The 17,716-nt window shown below is 38.5% G+C and overlaps 1 protein-coding gene across 1 annotated transcript in view; it reads right to left on the bottom strand.

Annotated features, from left to right (window-relative positions):
• Nucleotides 1–17,716, bottom strand: part of Btrc (beta-transducin repeat containing E3 ubiquitin protein ligase) — a 165,268-nt gene that overhangs the window by 9,700 nt on the left and 137,852 nt on the right. The window contains exons 7-13 of the mRNA XM_013017590.1: nt 14,329–14,526; nt 8,426–8,522; nt 7,800–7,937; nt 7,049–7,167; nt 4,356–4,605; nt 3,638–3,756; nt 1,166–1,276 (exon numbers count right to left, since the gene is read on the bottom strand). Of these exons, the coding sequence (XP_012873044.1) occupies nt 1,166–1,276; nt 3,638–3,756; nt 4,356–4,605; nt 7,049–7,167; nt 7,800–7,937; nt 8,426–8,522; nt 14,329–14,526 (1,032 nt within the window). The remainder of the gene's footprint in view (nt 1–1,165; nt 1,277–3,637; nt 3,757–4,355; nt 4,606–7,048; nt 7,168–7,799; nt 7,938–8,425; nt 8,523–14,328; nt 14,527–17,716) is intronic.

Below are 17,716 nucleotides of genomic sequence, written 5' to 3'. Positions count from 1 at the left end.
TGGTGCTATCAGTACTGGAAATTAAACCGAAGAAAATAAAGAACCCATTGTAAATGAAATGCTAGAAGAAATGATGAGACCTACCATTAAGAATCACTTAGAAAAGATCAATCAAGTAAAATTTAAGATCTTACTACTCATTTAAGCCTCAAAACTATTGCCCTGGGCTGGGAACGTGGCTCGGTGGTAGAGCACTTGCCTTGCATGCCTGAGGCCCTGGGTTCGATTCCTCAGCACCATATAAGCAAAAAGAAAAAAGCCGTAAGTGGTGCTGTGGCTCAAGTGGTAGAGCACTAGCCTTGAGCTGAAGAGCTGAAGGACAGCGCCCAGGCCCAGAGTTCAGGCCCCACAACCGGACCCCCCAAAAAAACAAAAAACAAAAAAGGATTGCCCTCTAGTGTTTTCTTTTCTTTTTGGTCATGGGGTTTGAACTCTGGGCCTAGGCGCTGTCCCTCAGCTCTTCAGCTCAAGACTAGCGCTCTACCACTTGAGCCACAGTGCCACTTCTGGTTTTCTGGTGGTTAAATGGAGTCTCATGGATTTTCCTGTCTGGGCTGGCTTTGATCCTTCTGAGTAACTGGGACTACAGGTGTAAGCCACTGGCACCTGTCCAGAGTTCAGTTCTCTTTCTCTATCTTTCTTCCTTTCTCCCTCCTCTTCTTCTTCTCTTTCCCTTCACTTCTTCCCTCTCTCTACTTCCCTTCTCTTTTCATCCATCCGAGCATCTGACTGTCCACCCACCATCCATCCATCCATCCATCCATCCATCCATCCATCCATCCATCCATCCATCCATCCATCCAAAAATCTTACTATATATAGCCCAGGCTAGTTTGGGACTAGCTATTCTCTTGCCTCAGCATCCCAAGTAAGGGCTGGGATGACAGGTATGTGCAATAACATCTGGCTAGATTTTATTTTTAATTTTGTTAGCAAGGGCTGGGAAGGTGGCTCAGTGGTAGAGCGCTTGCCTTGCACGCATGAGGCCCTGGGTTCGATTCCTCAGCACCACATAAGCAAAAAGAAAAAAGCTGGAAGTGGTGCTGTGGCTCAAGTGGTAGAGCGCTAGCCTTGAGCTGAAGAGCTGAGGGACGGTGCCCAGGCCCAGAGTTCAGGCCCCATGACCGCACCAAAAAAAAAAAAAAAATTTTGTTAGCAAACTCACCCATCATAGGCGCCACTGACTATTCTTTTGTTATCAAATCGAATACAACGCACCAATTCTTCATGGCCTTCCAACACCCGTAAACAAGCACCACATTCTATATCCCATAATCTGAAAGAGAAAATTGAGTCAGGCAAACTTTTATGTATTAATTTCTAAATGTATTTCATATAACTATGAAAAATCCTCAAAGGAGCTAGATGCATGGCTCAAGTAGTAGAGAGCCTGCCTGGCAAGCAGAAGGCTTTAAGTGCTCTAAGTTCAAACCCTAGTACCACCAAAAATAAATAAAATAAATAATAATCCACAAAAATAGTATATGTTTGCATGACAGGTATAGCAAATATGTTAAGTCTGTAAACTTCAGCTGAATTTCCCAAGAGAAATAGAAGGCCCTATCTAAATCCATTTTATCCTTTGAAATGGCAAAAATCTGGGAACTTTTCATGTTTAGGTAAAGACAAAAGAAAGCAAGGCATGTAAGACAATATCAAGTCCAGAAGGTTACCTGTGTTTCGGGTGGCCCTCACCCATCATACCCACCTAGAATCATTGTCTAAGTTAGATTAAGAGTTGCTTGATGACATGGCATTATACATTTTCCAAGCTTAAAAAGTACAAAAGCTACAAATGGAAACTGCCATTTTGAGTTTTTAACTTCCATTTCAAAGCTTTCTGGGGAGCAGAAAACGTTTCTTTTCCGTTTCTCTGTACTTTAAGTATATTCTACAATAAATTCTTGCTAAGACATTAAAAAGATCCACAAAGATAAAATCAATCACTATACATATTGCTTCCAGAATAATTTCCTTTTTTGCCATACAACCTGGGCAGAAAAACATATGATTTTAGTTCAAATATATGTGGGATAGCTGAGAATGTGGCTTAGTGGTAGAGTGCTTGCCTAGCATGCATGAAGCCCTGGGTTCTAATCCTCAATATCACATAAGCAGAAAAAGCCAGAAATGGTAGAGTACTAGCCTTGAGCAAGAGAGGCTCAGGGACAGTGCCCTGGCCCTGAGTTCAAGCCCCAGGACTGGCAAAAAAAAAAAAAAGAAAAAAAGAAAAAGAAAAGAGAAACGAATGCTTCAAAAAGAAATGACTAGGTCATGAGAAAAATGCTTTCTGAAATCATCAGTGAGAATAAGATGTATGGGTTTTGTGGCCCTCACAAAACATCGTCATCTCTGCCACAGAAGACTCTTTGTTTTCACCCACTGTCCAGGAAAGTTGTTTTCATATAACAGAAATGCAAGGCCAATTCTCAAGAAGTTTCCTGTAATAATTTAAAAAACTGTATGCTTCCAGACCAATCGAAGTGCTTTCTAGAAATGCTAATTTCCTTAGTGACGATAACAGCTTTGGTTTTTTGGCAATAGGGAAGTTTGTGAACTCAGGACCTGACTAGGCAGATACTCTATTACTAAGCCCCTCCGGCCCTTAACAGTTGCTTCTTTTTGTCCTGGTACTAAGATTTGAACTCAGGGCTTCATACCTGCCTGGCTAGCATTCTGCCATTTGAATCAGGCCTCTAATCCATATTTTGCTGGTTATTTTAGGGATGGAGTTTCATGGACTTTCTTCCCCAACTGACTCTGAAGCATGATTTTCTATATATTAGCCTCTTGATTAGTTAGGATCATAGGCATGAACCACTGATGCCCAGCAATGGCTATTGCTTTTGTTTAAAATACATCTACCAAATTCTAATCTGTGATATTCATCATGGTGAAGGGATTTATGGATTAAAAAATCTTAAAGAATATTAATTCTCTGGCCAATTGTGTAATATGAAGAAAACAGTGCTTAATTTCTAAGTAGGGACACAACTCTTTTTTTCTTTTTCTTTTTAACAATAGTGAGAAGGAGAAAAGGCTTTTATTTATTATGACTTTTCAAGTGGAGACAAAAGAAATGTAAAAAAGATGTTACTGGGCAGAGTACCAATGGTTCATGTCTGAAATTCTAGCTGTATGGAGGCTGAGATCAGGAAGACTGCTGTTTAAGGCCAATCTGGGGAAAAAGGTTTATGAGATCTTTTTCTCAACCAACAGTTGGGTTTGGAGGTATACAGCTGTCACCTAGCTATTGTAGATAAATAAAGGTGTGAGCCCAGGAAGGAAGTGTGAAAAATGGTTGAGGTATGACTTAGTAGTTCAAATCCCAGTATCACCTACCCCCCTCTGAAAGAAAGGAAGAAAGAAAACAAGCCCTTCAGTGCCTCCATATGGCTGTCTTCCTTATGTAAGTAGTACCTCGGATATAGATTTACAGGGTGATAAAACTATTATGGGAAGGAAACACAAAGACCTTGTTGTGGTGCCTGTCTGAATAAGGAAAATGTTGGCTTGCAAGCTACAGAAAGGAAAAAAAACTGATTATCAACATAATTGAAGATCATAGGATCTGTGCACAAATAGCAAATGGGAGGGTAACAGTGATCCCTTTGGGGAAAGAGCTCCTGCTGCTCACCTGATAGTGTTGTCAGAGGAACCACTCACCACCAGCCTATCTCTGTATTGCAAACAGGCAATGCCTCGTTTGTGTCCATTTAGGGTCCTTACAAATTCACATGTACTTGTGTTCCATACCTGAGACAGAAATTGATATTAAGAGGTTGATTTGGTGTTTTACCTGGCAAAATCTATGGCAACTGGAGTCTGATATGCAGAAACATGACTGAGCAGGGATGGGGAATTTTTTTTTCTGCTCAGGGCCACTTAGATATTTGTTATATAATTTGAGAGCCATATGAAATTATCAGTACAGGCAGATAGCCACAGGGAGTAGACGAGAAGCATTTATTTCTGTCCCATCATGTACCAAATAATATGGTGGGTCTAATATAGTCTGCAAGCTGGACATTCCCCAACTCTGGCAGTGTCAACTTCGCAAAGAGAACAAAGCAAAAGACATTAAATTAATGGCAGTATAGGGCTAATCTGAAGCTAGATGCAATGAGACTTACTATTGAGGATAATCTGATCTTGCAGGTACATTTTATTAAACTAAAACATTTTTCTTCAGCCAAAATTGTCACACACATTCATCACCCTTTTACACAAACCAGACTTTGAACTTAATATTACACTATTTTACAGTGATGGTTAAATATGCAGTTGTCCTTAATCAAACTTTTACATAAACTTCCTATTCCAAAATGGAAACTTAGTGAGAACTGTCTTACTACCTTTATAGTTCTATCCCCAGATGCAGAAACAATATACTTGTCATCAAAGTCTACAACGTTGACAGCAGCTCGGTGTCCAACCAGTACCCTTCGGAGGGTGATGTCAGTTGGGGAGGCCATATCCCAAACCGCAATAGAACGATCTTTGGAGCAGGTCACCATCATACCATTATTGAAACGCAAGTGCAGAACTGCTTCACAATGGTGAATCAACGTGTTAAGCATTTCACCTGTATTTACATCCCATACTCTGGAAGAGATAGCTGAGAGTTAGATGGTATTCAAACTACACAATATGTTAACTCTATTTAGCCAAGATGTTCTCCATCTCCCTGTATTTTCACAGGAAATGTAATATTCCTTTCCTTTTGCAGCACTGAGGGGGAAATCTGATAGACCACAGAGAAGTGGTAGACAGAAAGAGGATTAGATAGGAACAGAAAGAAAAGGAAAGGGATGGGAGTGCTGTCTGGGTGGAATCCTTAAAGCTTAAAATCTGGTTAAGCTGTGGAGGCCAGGGAGAGAGTGGCAGCTACCATTATCTGACAATTTGCCCCAGACAAACAAATACTTTCATTAGTTAGTTCTAGACCAGCTTGGATAATATATCAAGATCCTGTTTCAAAAAAAACAAAATAAAATGAAACTTGTGACATTCAATTTGACACCCAAAAGAATATATATTTTATGTATGATATATGTATATGTGTGTGTGTATATATATATATATATATATATATATTCATGTATGTTTTTTTCTGAGACAAGGGTTTTGTTAATGCACTCAGGCTGGCTTCAAATTCCCTAGGTAACTCAGAGTGGCCCTGATCTCACAATCCTCTTGCCTCTGCCTAGTTACTGTCCCTGACCTTTTTCTCTCAAGGCTGGCATTCTACCACTTGAGCCACATAAAGCTCCACTTGTGGGTTTTTTTTTGTTGTTGTTGTTAATTGAAGAGTCTTAGGGAACTTTCCTGCTCAGGCTGGCTTCAGACTTCAATACTCAAGCCTTTTGAGTAGTTAGGGTTGAGGCTGGTTTACGGAGAAACACTATAAATGAAGAATCTGATTAATAATAATAGCATTAGTGTTCATTCTCAGGAACCAGAACTGGTAAGGACCAAGACAATTCTGTCACAGACTTACATTGTCATGACACATTTTATTTTATCTTGACTATTTTTATGTATTGATTTTGGTTTTATAACATTTTATTTCCTTCTTCCAGTTTTACTTCTGCTCCCCTTTAAAAAAATATCACTTTCTAGGTTGGGTTGCGACTAAGTGAGGTCCTGGGTTCAATCCTAGTACCATGGGGGGAAAATAATTTTCCCCTTACCCTATAAATGATGCAGGCATTTATAATGCTTCGGCTCCTGTGAGGTACTCCATAAACACTGATAAATGTTCAGTGTTGACAACTGCAAAGACCAAATTTGCTATGCCTTAAAAGTCAAAAGACAAGAACTAGGGAGTTACTGTTTTTATTCACAAAGGGTAATTTATAATGGTAAACATTTAACTTCAGAGAACTTAACACAGTTAACTACTTTTTGATCCAAAGGGTTTTTTTTGTCTTTTTTTTTAAAGTTACTTTTGATGCATTATGTTTGCTAAATCCTTTAGCTTAAGGCAAAACCTCTAATAGAGGTTTCCAGCAGTGTTGCTAGTACCCAGAATTTGAACTGCACTGGACTCCAGCAGCATAATGGCTGTGTCATCAAATCACTGAATGCATCTGGAAATTGAGGGCCCCTCCCTGAGTGAAGCATGCAATTATACACTGCAGGAATAACAGAGTCTCGAGAAGCTGGCAAAGAGAGAGAGCATTGCTCACCTGTACACACTTTAAAGAGATAATGCATGCCTCTGCCAAAGTTATAACCACCTGACAGGAAGGTTTCACTCCATTCCTGTCATTTCCCCTTTGAGGTAATGTTTGTTAAGAAATGCAAGATTTACCATAAAGGCAAGTTTCTATAATGGACGATTCTCCAAATTAAAAAAACAATATAAAGCCAAGCCCCAGTGGATCATGCCTGAGATCCCAGCTATTTGAGAGGCTGTGATCTGAGGATCATGGTTCAAAGCCAACCAGGGGAAGGAAAAATCTGTGATTTTTATGTCTTATTAACCACCAAAAAGGTTAAAGTGGAGCTCCAGGACCGGCCTTGAGTTCAAGCCCCAGGACTGGCAAAAATAAAAATAAAAAAATAAATAGAGCCGGGCACTGTTGACTCATGCTACTCAGGAGGCTGAGATCTGAGGATTGCAGTTCAAAGCCAGCCCAGGCAGGAACGTCCGTGAGACACTCATCTCCAGAGTTAACCAACAGAAAACTGGAAGAGGCACTGTGGTTCAAGTGGTAGAGCGCTAGTCTTGAGCTGAAGAGCTCAGGGACAGGGCCCAGGCCCAGAGTTCAAGCCCATGACAAACAAAACAAAACAAAAAAGAAAAACCATAAAACATATAAAATTGTTTCTTTATTGTGCAAAAATGTGAACTTACCTCAATTATTCCTTTATCAAGTTTACTGATCTAGATTAACAAATGGTGTGTGTGTGGGAGCTGATGATTAAGTCTTCTTTTGTTTCAATATTATATTCATGCATTATATATAGAATTACTATCTATGACAAAGAATAGAGCAGATCTGAGGGTTCACAATTCAAAAAATCATTTGAAATTTTCTACCTGACTGTGGAATCCGATGATCCAGTTATGATCACTCTCTCATCATACTGGAGACACAGGACAGAACCTGTGTGGCCTGTGAGAATTCGCTTGCATTCCAATGTGCTTTTATCCCAGATCTAGAATGGCAAACAAGATCCTTTTAATCACTGTGATAATGGGGTGTTGTGGAGACTTGTTTGCTCTCTTATGTGTTTGATTTCCCCAAAGCATGAAAGCCTGGAGTGGCAGTAGAGTGCATTCTTTTCTACAGATATAGTTAAGCACCTGTGTATATATAGCTTCAGTTCTAATGCAAACTTGATCCTTTTCATTAAGGTACAGGGAGAGCCTATAATTATGAGGGCCAAAGAGTAATGGTCCCCTTAGTGTACTTCAAGAAGGGAATTTAACCCTAGGACTACTATTTGTGTGTTATCCTGGTAGAAAGCAGACTCTGTCCTTCAAGAAAATTATGTTGAAGGAGGGAGGGGGGAGTATGGGAAGGGATGGGAAGGGGAAACAAAGAGGAGGCAACAATGCTTGATAAGAAATGTACTCGCTATCTTGCCCGTGTAATTGTAACTCCTCTGTACGGTATTCTCACAATAAAAAAAGAAAAAAGAAAAAAAGAAAATTATGTTGATTTTGGTACTTCCACCAGTATAAAGTTTTTATTTTCTAAATGCTTGGGGTTTATGGCTCAGGCTGTTTTGTGAACATGATCAATATTGCTCCCTTAGCTTGCGCCCCTCAATCAATGAGACCTTACCTTGATTGTGTTGTCCCGAAGGCCGCTTACTATTTTCTGGTCATCATACTGTAAACAGTAAACTCCTTTGCTCGTTTCACTTCGGCAATGGATTCTCTGTAAACTGTGTCTTCCACATCTCCAATTAGATTCTATTGTCTAAGAAGAAGAAAAATAGGTAGTTCATGAGGAAAGAATCTGAAGCAAAGTCTTTTTTAGGTGACATCGATGGCAACCCATGGCTCATTGTGCAAAAACGTGAACTTACCCTTAAGGTAAACTTAAAGGTTAACTAAAAATATATGTACTAAGTAAGGCTGTATACTTAGTTCTCTTTATACATATATGGTGGCCATTTCTACCAAGGAACTCCAGGGAAACTCAATTCAAAAGACAATATTAGCTTTGGAGTATAAACTTAATGGTCTTACTGCTATTGGAAGAAATCTTATGTATATATCATTAAAAACTTTCTTAAAGCTTTACAAAATTTGGCTGGCAATTTATTACGGATTCTATTTACTTATAAAGATATTGGTTTTAACCCACAATCATAAACTAATGGTTTTCTGTAATAACACTGTAACTAAAGAATACTAATGATTCTCTATCATTTGGTAAACATCCAAAAATACATAAATTCTTACCTCAATATCTTGTATAATTTTAGGATAAAGTGCTCTGTAAAAAGAGTTGGGAGGAGCGTTCCCATCAGGGGGTTTGTTTTTGAATAAATATTGTCCCCTAAAAAGCAAAAATGTTTCCAATGAATCGTAATATCATACATTTACAAGCAGCTTCATATTTCTTCAGTGTTTCATTTATATTTCTTCTAATATCCATACTATCCTGTCTAGTCCCATGTCAAGAAGGGGTAATTTTCTGGGCTCTAAGGAATTTGACTGACAGTGATTTGCTTTTGGGTAAATCATAGTGCAGAATATAAGGTCTTCTGGGATATTATCATGTCCAGAGAGTATAAGTGCATGAGTGCATGTGTATATCAGAATTTTTCTGTTAGTCTATTAGACCTCTGCATAGATCCACTGGCCTATCTTCTGAAATTTTTGTTAGTAATGGTAATTAAAACTTGCTAGGTAAACACTCAACATTGAGCTATGTCTCCAGCCTATTAGTTTTAAATGAGGACAGGCCCCAGTCTTTTACAAGTCAAGTTATGCCATGTTAGAGGAACATGGAGGGTAGTAGAGGTGCCTGTCAAAGAGATCAAGTTTCCAGGTGTTTATCAGGTGAGGTAAAGGTGTGTTGCTGGCTGTTCAGTCACTTAGGCCGTTTAAGATCAGCATGGTGGTAGTCTTTTTTCTTTTTGCCAGTCCTGGGGCTTGAACTCAGGGCCCAGGCTCTGTCCTTCAGCCGTTGTGCTCAAGGCTAGCACTCTACCAGAGCCACTTCTGGCTTTTTCTGAGTTGTTCACTGGAGATAAGAGTCTCATAGACTTTCTTGCCCGAATTGGCTTCAAACTACGATCCTCAGATCTCAGCCACCTGAGTAGCTAGGATTTACAAGTGTAGCTCCATAGTAGTCTTCTACAGGGGGCAATTGAGCACACTTCAATAGAAGGATTACACAAATGTCCAGCAGCAGAAATGGAAGAAAAGAAATGCCTAAGAGCCTGTATCAAAACTATAAAACTGACTTTCACAGGTAGGTTCCCAGCTACGTACACACATACATGCATTTATTGCCTTTCCTTGATTCCACTGAGCTGCATTTGTTAGCTCTCCTTCCTTATGACAGCACATTTCTGGAATACTCATATCCCAAGCTAGATCTTTGGTACCAAAAAGCCCCCAGTAAATGGCAATCACTTCCTGCTGGGTAAAAAATTTAATTCCTCATCCTGAAGTTAAGAACCCACCAAACACGGTGTGGAAGCTAGTAAACCCCACTATGGGTGTACTAACTGCTGTTCTCACTGGCACAGTGCCTTGAAAAGTGGAGATAGGCAGAAATGCCTCTGAGTGTAATCCTGGCACCAGAGAATCATGTTTTCTCTGGGCCAACCATCCACTCCTCCTCTACAGCTCCATTAAAATATAATTAATTGTTCAATGTCTACAGGAGTGCTTCTTCCCTGCCCTCTTCCTATTATATACTTTAAAAATTAGTTGAAAAATTTTCCAATCAGGAAGACAGTGTGTTCTGACTTTTGTGATATTTTTGAAAAGAAAATCTACAATGGGTGTACCCCTCCCACATGCGTGCGTGAGTGCGTGCACACACGTGCACACACACACACACAAAATCTACAATGGTGAAGTGAAAATAACAGTTTTTTCAAAGGTGACTAATGAAACATGATATACTCACATAAAGAAAAGGCCAAACAAGATACATTATCCAACAATTCTGGATCAAAGAAAGACATACTTACTGAACAATCAGTCTATTTTTTAGTTTTCAAGTATTTAAAAATTTCTAAGTTCTATGTATTTTATTTTGCAAGTGTTTAAAGTTATTGAACACTTTACATTCAAATAACAGACTTTATTTTAATTTTTGTTGGTTGTGGGGCTTGAACTTGGGGCCTGTGCACTGTCCCTGAGCTCTTTTTTGCTCAAGATAGCATTCTACCACTTTGAGCTACAGTGCTACTTCTGGTTTTCTAATAGTTAATTGGAGATAAGAATCTTACAGATTCTCTGGCCCTGGCTGGCTGTAAACTGCAATCCTCAGATCTCAGCCTCCTGAGTAGCTAGGATTACAGGCGTGAGCCACCAATGCCTGACAATTAATAGATTTTAAATGGGAAGCTTGTAGACAGACCTACTCCAGAGGCTCCATTCCTAACTACGTCAAAGCCATCATTCCTGATTCCTGTCTTCCTCTCCATCTCTGGCACTCTAAGATTTCTTCATATGTAAAAATACTTGGCTAAATCCTTAGGAAACAAATCATATGAACTTCTGGTATTTTTTATCATGACAATAGATTATCTGAATTTCTTCATCAAAGGTGCTACAAAAGGGATGGCTAGATATTGAAAACTTGTTTCTCAGTTTGTACCTATGTTTTCAGTAAAAATCTTCTACAATGTAAGCTCTTGACAACAGGGACTACTTCCATGTGAAATGCAAAGTACATAGGAGAGTGGGAGTACATGATAAATGTGAAATATTAAATTCAGAATGTTATAATAAAATGTGATCAGCTGATTAAGAAAATGGACTTTTCCCAAGTGGTTTTTTATTATACTTTTAAGAGATACCATTAGAGAAAAGAGAGAAACATATTCAATATTATTCAAGGAGAAAGTGGCAAAGTTCATGGCCTAGGGAGCAGACTGTCAAATCCATCTAGGTATAAAACAGTAAAGTGGTAAGTTAAATCTTAGAGACTCAAAGCTTTATTGGACAATTATATTTACTTATTTATCACTAGTTGAAAAAAATGAAAAACACTTTTAGAAACAGCATATGGGGAAAGATCTAATAGATTTTATCGATGTCATCAGGCTTAGCAAGGTGACTTCAAAAGAAAACAAGAACCCCATCATAAATAATTATTGCAATTATTATAATTTTATATTTTAAGAAAGAAGAAGACCAAGGCATGCCTGCAATTGTAGCACTCAGGGGGCTGAGACAGGAGGACTGAGTTTGAGGCCAGTCTGGCCTATCTTTTAAAAAAAAAAACTACAAAACCCATCAACAAACAAAAGGGAAGATCAATTAACACAGGAAGCAAACTGAGTGGACAGGTAAGTATTTGTGTATTCATGGGAATATATACCAAGTTAAGTGGATAAATGTGGCCAAAGACGGGAATTCAGAATTCTGAATCATAATAAAAACAGCATAGTGGATTTCTTGGTTGAAAAGGGGAAAGAGTGGTAATTACTGAATCCTGAAATATTTATATATCTTTATATTCTTTGTAAAAACACCCAAAAGCTTTAAAGATTTTTATTTTATTTATTTATTTTTTTAGTGGTGGTTACTGCCTTTGTAACTAATATAAAAGATCTTGCTGCTCAGAGTAGAGTTTATTAAGCAAACTTGTAGTCTACTTTACCTTTGGTATTTTCACATTCACATAGCCCAAACCGCACTTATTTCTAGTTCTTCTTGCATTCTAGAAAAGACTTAGTAAATTTCCAATGTCTGGTGTAGATTTACTGTCATTTACAGTCTAACTAGAAAGGACCAAACCTTTACAGCTAAGTTGTATTCTTTACAGTGCATTTTAATGTCAGTCAGTAGTTGTGTGGAAGAGAGTTCCTTGTCTTTTTCTAGAGGGCTAGAAAAAATTTCCCAGCTGCCCCTTGCTCTATTTTTTTTTTTTTTTGGTCGGTTGTGGGGCCTGAACTCTGGTCCTGGGTGCTGTCCCTCAGCTCTTCAACTCAAGGCAGCATTCATTCTACCACTTGAGCCACAGTGCCACTTCCGGCTTTTTCTGCTTATGTGGTGCTGAGGAATTAAACCAAGGGCCTCAAGCATACAAGGCAAGCACTCTACCACTGAGCCACCTTCCCAGCCCCCCCTTGCTCTATTGCCAGTGCTGTTCTTGGTACTCAGCAAAATGATGAACTGTGAATGTCATATAGCTACATACTTACGTATTTTGCTATGCATATTACAAGGGAGTTTATTTCCATAGTACAAAGTTAGTTATGAAAGATTAAATTTCTATTTTTCTACTTAATGAAACAAAGTAGCAAAGACATCTGGGAAGAATAGCAATTTGAATTTATTTTTACAATTATATAGACAAAAATTATTTGTATTTTGTTTCTTTAACCTTTTGAGATAAAAGGTTTAAAAAGTCTTTCTGAAAGCCAGAATGGCTAAACCCTTAACAGTGAGGTATCTTTATATTTAATGTGCTAATGAATTTCAAAGATACTAAAAAAGACAGCTAATCATAAAATTCCATGAGGAATTTTATTTTGTTGCATATATATAACTCAGGCTTGGACTTAAACTCTTGATTCTCCTGTCTTTGCCTCCCACGTGCTAGGATTATAGTGTGCAATAGCATACGGGACAATCTTAATATTCTTAACTGTTTTGTAGTTCTTTATGATCCAAGATAAATAATTGATAAAACTAATTTTCAAGGCTTTTACTGAGCACACTTATGCCATTTATTTTCTATCAAATATAAGACTTAATATGTCACCTTTATTTATGATCTACTCAAACCTGATCTTGTGTGTGTTGGTACTAAAGCTTGAACTCAGGGCCTTGAGCTCTCCCTAAGCTCTTTTATGCACAGATGGCACTCTACCACTTGAGCTATACCTCCAGTCCAGTTTTATTTCCCCCCCTGGTTAACTGGAAGTAAGAGCCTCTTGGTCCAGGTGCTGATGGCTCAAGCCTATAATCTTAGCTACTCAGGAGGCTGCCTGGGCAGGAAAGTCTCTTATCTCCACTTAACCATCAAAAAACAGCTGGAAGTGATAAATACTAGCCTTGAGCAAAAACAGCTCAGGGACAGTGCCCAGGCCTGAGTACAAGTCCCAAACTGAGCCCCCTTTTCCCCCCCAAGAGTCTCTCAGGCTTTTTTCTGCCTGACTGTGTACCTTGCACCTAGTTTCAGACTTTCTTATACATTTTGAAACTAACAAACAAAAATCTTCTAGAAGATCTAATGAAATAGTATCATTATATTAAAAGAACACCAACATTGTTGAACTCTTTTAGGCTGCTAACTACATAATACCTTAGGGAATTCAGATTTCAACAAGAAAAGCTAAAGAAAATATGAGTCTTAAGAAGAAACAAAAGGCTGGGAATGTGGCTTAGTGGCAGAGTGCTTGGCTAGCATGCATGAAGCTCTGGGTTCGATTCCTCAGTGCCATATAAACAGAAAACCCTAGAAGTGGCACTGTGGGCTCAAGTGGTAGAGTGCTTGCCTTATCAAAAAAAAGAAGCTCAGGGACAGTGGCCAGGCCCTGAAGGGAGGGGGAAGAGGGAGGGGGAGAGAGAGAAAGAGGAGAGAGAGAGAGAGAGAGAGAGAGAGAGAGAGAGAGAGAGAGAGAGGTGAAGAAACAATGGTTTATACCAAGTATCATTTTCATTCTTTTTGGTAGTTACAGTTCTTATTCTAGATGGGCATAAAAATAGTCTTTGATTACAAAGGTGATAAAATGCCACAGGCATGGAATAAAAACATCTTCAGGAGAAAACAGTCATTTGTCTTAGATTAGGAAAAAGCTGGATATGATTGTGCGTATCTGTTTCAAAGCCATCTAATTGACTAATAAATTGCCCATTATCCTCTTTGCAGAATACCAATTTGTACCCAGAGAGCAGAATGTTTTAAGCAGGGGCAGTTAGCTTTCTATTATTATTTTTTTTTTTTTTGCAAAGCACTATTAACATGGTACTCTGTCATTTTATGATTGATTCATCAGAAGAAAAACTGGTAAGTATATGAAGTATTCTTTTACATTTTTTAGTTACATACAAATCAGCAAAATAACCACATTAAATGATCAGTGGTCTTATTCGATCCCACCAATCTTCCCATGATTCTGACTGGCCAGGTGTGGAAACTCTAACAGGAAGAAAGTTAAAAGGCTCACCACCCTCTTCGTTCTGCCAGGCCTTTCCACAGAGAATCTGTCCTGACCATTCTCTCAATGAGCTTCTTCCATAACATGCCATCTGATGTCACTCGGTACCATTCTTTACACACAAGTTCAGCAGCACATAGTGATTTGGCGTCCAAGTATGACAGAATGTTCTCAGCAATATGATCCAAACCTCGAGCTTTCAGTGGGAGGAGGGGAGAACAAAACAAAAAAAGAGAGGTGGTGAATGATTTTTTTATACTTTTTGCTGTTCTGTCATTTAAAACAGAATAGTACTCTTCAGCTATGAAGACATACTATTGTCCCTAGTGCAGTCCAGTTTCTTTTTCAAACAGAGGCTTGGGTAAAATGAGTGTCAATAATTTTTCCATAAGGTTACAGAAATGAACAGTATTTTCCATCTTCCTTTAGATAAGGAAGTTAAAGCTAACAACCAGCAAAACCCCCAAGACATTAAAAATAAAAAGGATTCCAGGAAACAATTCACATCTATCTATATGGATTTCAGCACTAGGGGATGTTCTATGGATGGCATCTCAAACTCTGTGATTCAGACTCCCCCAAATCTTGATATTAGGTCCATTTCTCATTCTGTTCCTATTACTGCTGCAGTTCCAAAGCTATTCAGTAAAAGAAATATCCTTGAAATGTACTGAGGGAGAAACACTAAGTCAGAATGTGCTGGGTTATAGAATTTTGGACATGTAGAAAGGAGAGAAGGAGGAAATGCAGACTGGTAAAGAAAAACCCTGAGAGGAAAGACATAGAGGTATCTTTTAAATTCAAGGATTTTAACTTCATGTTAAAAGAAACTATATTTGAGAATTACTACTATTACAAAATCTAAATGACAGGTGACCAAAATGAAAAAAAAAATTCTACATCAATAGATAACTTGGCTAAGCATTTCAGACAGTATTGTGTAGGATGTGCAAAGGAAAACACTGGCAATTAGATCTTGAGCTGTGTAAAGTGAAGTTCTTCCTAATTAAAGTTCTTCACTACTCAAATCTATTCTGAGGCCTTGATGGAAAGGACACCCCTTGTAAGACAGGGTAACTACACTAATAAGCATATTTTTTTTTGGCTGCTGCTCTAAGTTCACAAGTAAGGGAGACAAAAATATCTGAAGTTTTTCCTCTATGAGGAAAACTTAACAGGTTTTGTCAAGTGCAAAAGGATTTCCTGGGGCTGGGAAGGTGGCTCAGCGGTACAGTGTTTGCCTTGCATGCATGAGACCCTGCGCTGAAACTGGTGCTGTGGCAAGTGGTAGAGCACTAGCCTTGACCTGGAGAGCTGAGGGACAGTGCCCAGGCCCAGAGTTCAAGCCCCATGGCTGACAAAAGAAAAAAAAAAAAAAAAGGATTTCCTCAGACTCTGCCTCTCATAGGTGAAAACTTAAGAGGAAATAAAATACCGAAATTGACTTTGTGCTTTTCTCCTGAATTATACAAAGAGACACTTGCATGCTATTAGTAACAACACAAATATGTTTATTAAGCATAATTCTAATTATAAAAATTATATGGCTATCTGTCACATTCTCCAGCAGACAGGGAAAAGAAATGGATCTTGTTTGGCTTGCATCACATGTTCATGTTTAGGCATAAACAGATGGAGGCATCCATCACCTAATTCTTATTAAAGGAACATGACTAGAAGCCAATTAAAAATATAATAATTAGTTCTTCATGCAAAATACAATTATGGTACAATTCCTGAATCTATTGAAACTTCCTACACCATCAGAAGTTTCCAAAGGCAGTCCAATATTTTTAATGGCTGCCATCAAATTGCTCTGATCATTTACTATGTACCTGTAATAAGTTGTTGGAAGTAATTTCACCTAACACTTGAAACAAAACCATTACATTAATGCATTACAGGCATTTTTTGAAGTAGTTTGGTTTACTAAATGTAGCCAGATGGTGGAGGTTTAGAAGTGTAAATGGCCAGAAAGCATTAGACATGATTTAATACCTCATAAGCGTGGTCAGCAAATACACGCTGGGGATCAGTATTAGGCAAAATACACTGGTCTAATCAAGTCCTGTTCAATTCTTAGTGGTATAAACTTGAGATAGTAGCATGTCTCAGTGATTGGGGAGAACACAGTAATAGGTACAGTCAGATTGTCTGTACAAAGAAAACTGCCTGTGGCTAAAACAAAATCCAATGTATTACAAGAGGGCAAAATCTATTCTATTAACAAAAGATACAGGTAAACTTCAGTTTTAAAATGGTTCTAAGATATAAATAAGCATTTCTTTAATTTTCAAGGACAATTTAAATTCCAAGTTTAGGAAAATAAAAAAATTTTAAAGGTGTAACGAGCAACTATTAAAAGTCACAGTATGCAGTTTTGAGGAGGCTATTAAATTGGTATCCTTTTTAGCAGATAGTCAGCATGTACTAAAAGTCCCAAAATGTTCTAACTCTTGGGCTGGGGGGAACAGATCTGTGATATAGCAATTGTCTAGTATGTGCAAGGTTCTGCGTTTAATCCCTACTACTGAAGAGAAGACAGAAGAGAGGACTGGGAAAGGAAGGAGAGAGGGGAGGGAGAGAAGAGTAGGTAGGCTGAAGGATTCATACTCTTTAATACAGTAATTTCCCTTCAGGTATTTCTCTCAGTAAGATATTCGCAAGACTAATACATATGACTATCCTCCATGGCATAGTTTATAATAGGAAAAAAACCTCACAAAACTACTTAAAATATTCAATAAAGGGGTTAAATAATATGAGTTTTAAACCACTGGGGGAATATTAAGGGAGCTAAAAAAATCTAGATAAAATTTTAAGAAGTTTAAAAAGAGCATACTTAGGAAAAGCATGTTAATATATTTAATGAAAAGACAGGGCTGGGAATGTGGCTTAGTGGTAGAGTGCTTGGCTAGCATGCATGAAGCCCTGGTTCCATTCCTCAGAACCACAAAACAGAAAAAGCTGGAAGTGGCACTGTGCCTCAAGTGTTAGATGCTAGCCTTGAGCAAAAGCAGCTCAGGAACAATGTCCAGGCCCTGAGCTCAAGCCCCAGGACTGGCAAAAGAAAACACATTAAGAGAATACATTAAGAAAAGGAAGGGGGCAGAGAAGAAAGGAAAAAGGGTTAAAAACATATCATAGCTTTGTAGGGAAATATATATATATACACATACACACATATGTATACACATACAGATATGTGTATACACGCACCCATACCCAAACAAAAGGGCTATATGCCAAACTACTAATTAACATTAGTAGTTCTTGGGGTGGGGGGTGGGGGAGTAAACTTTTTTTTTTTTGGGTCCGGTCGTGGGGCCTGAACTCTGGGCCTGGGCGCTGTCCCTCAGCTCTTCAGCTCAAGGTTAGTGCTCTACCACTTGAGCCA

This window comes from Dipodomys ordii, unplaced genomic scaffold (assembly GCF_000151885.1).
Source record: "Dipodomys ordii isolate 6190 unplaced genomic scaffold, Dord_2.0 Scaffold36, whole genome shotgun sequence".
In the NCBI taxonomy this organism is placed as follows: domain Eukaryota; kingdom Metazoa; phylum Chordata; class Mammalia; order Rodentia; family Heteromyidae; genus Dipodomys; species Dipodomys ordii.
Note: the sequence above shows the minus strand (reverse complement) of the source record. Positions and strands in the feature narration are given on the sequence as shown.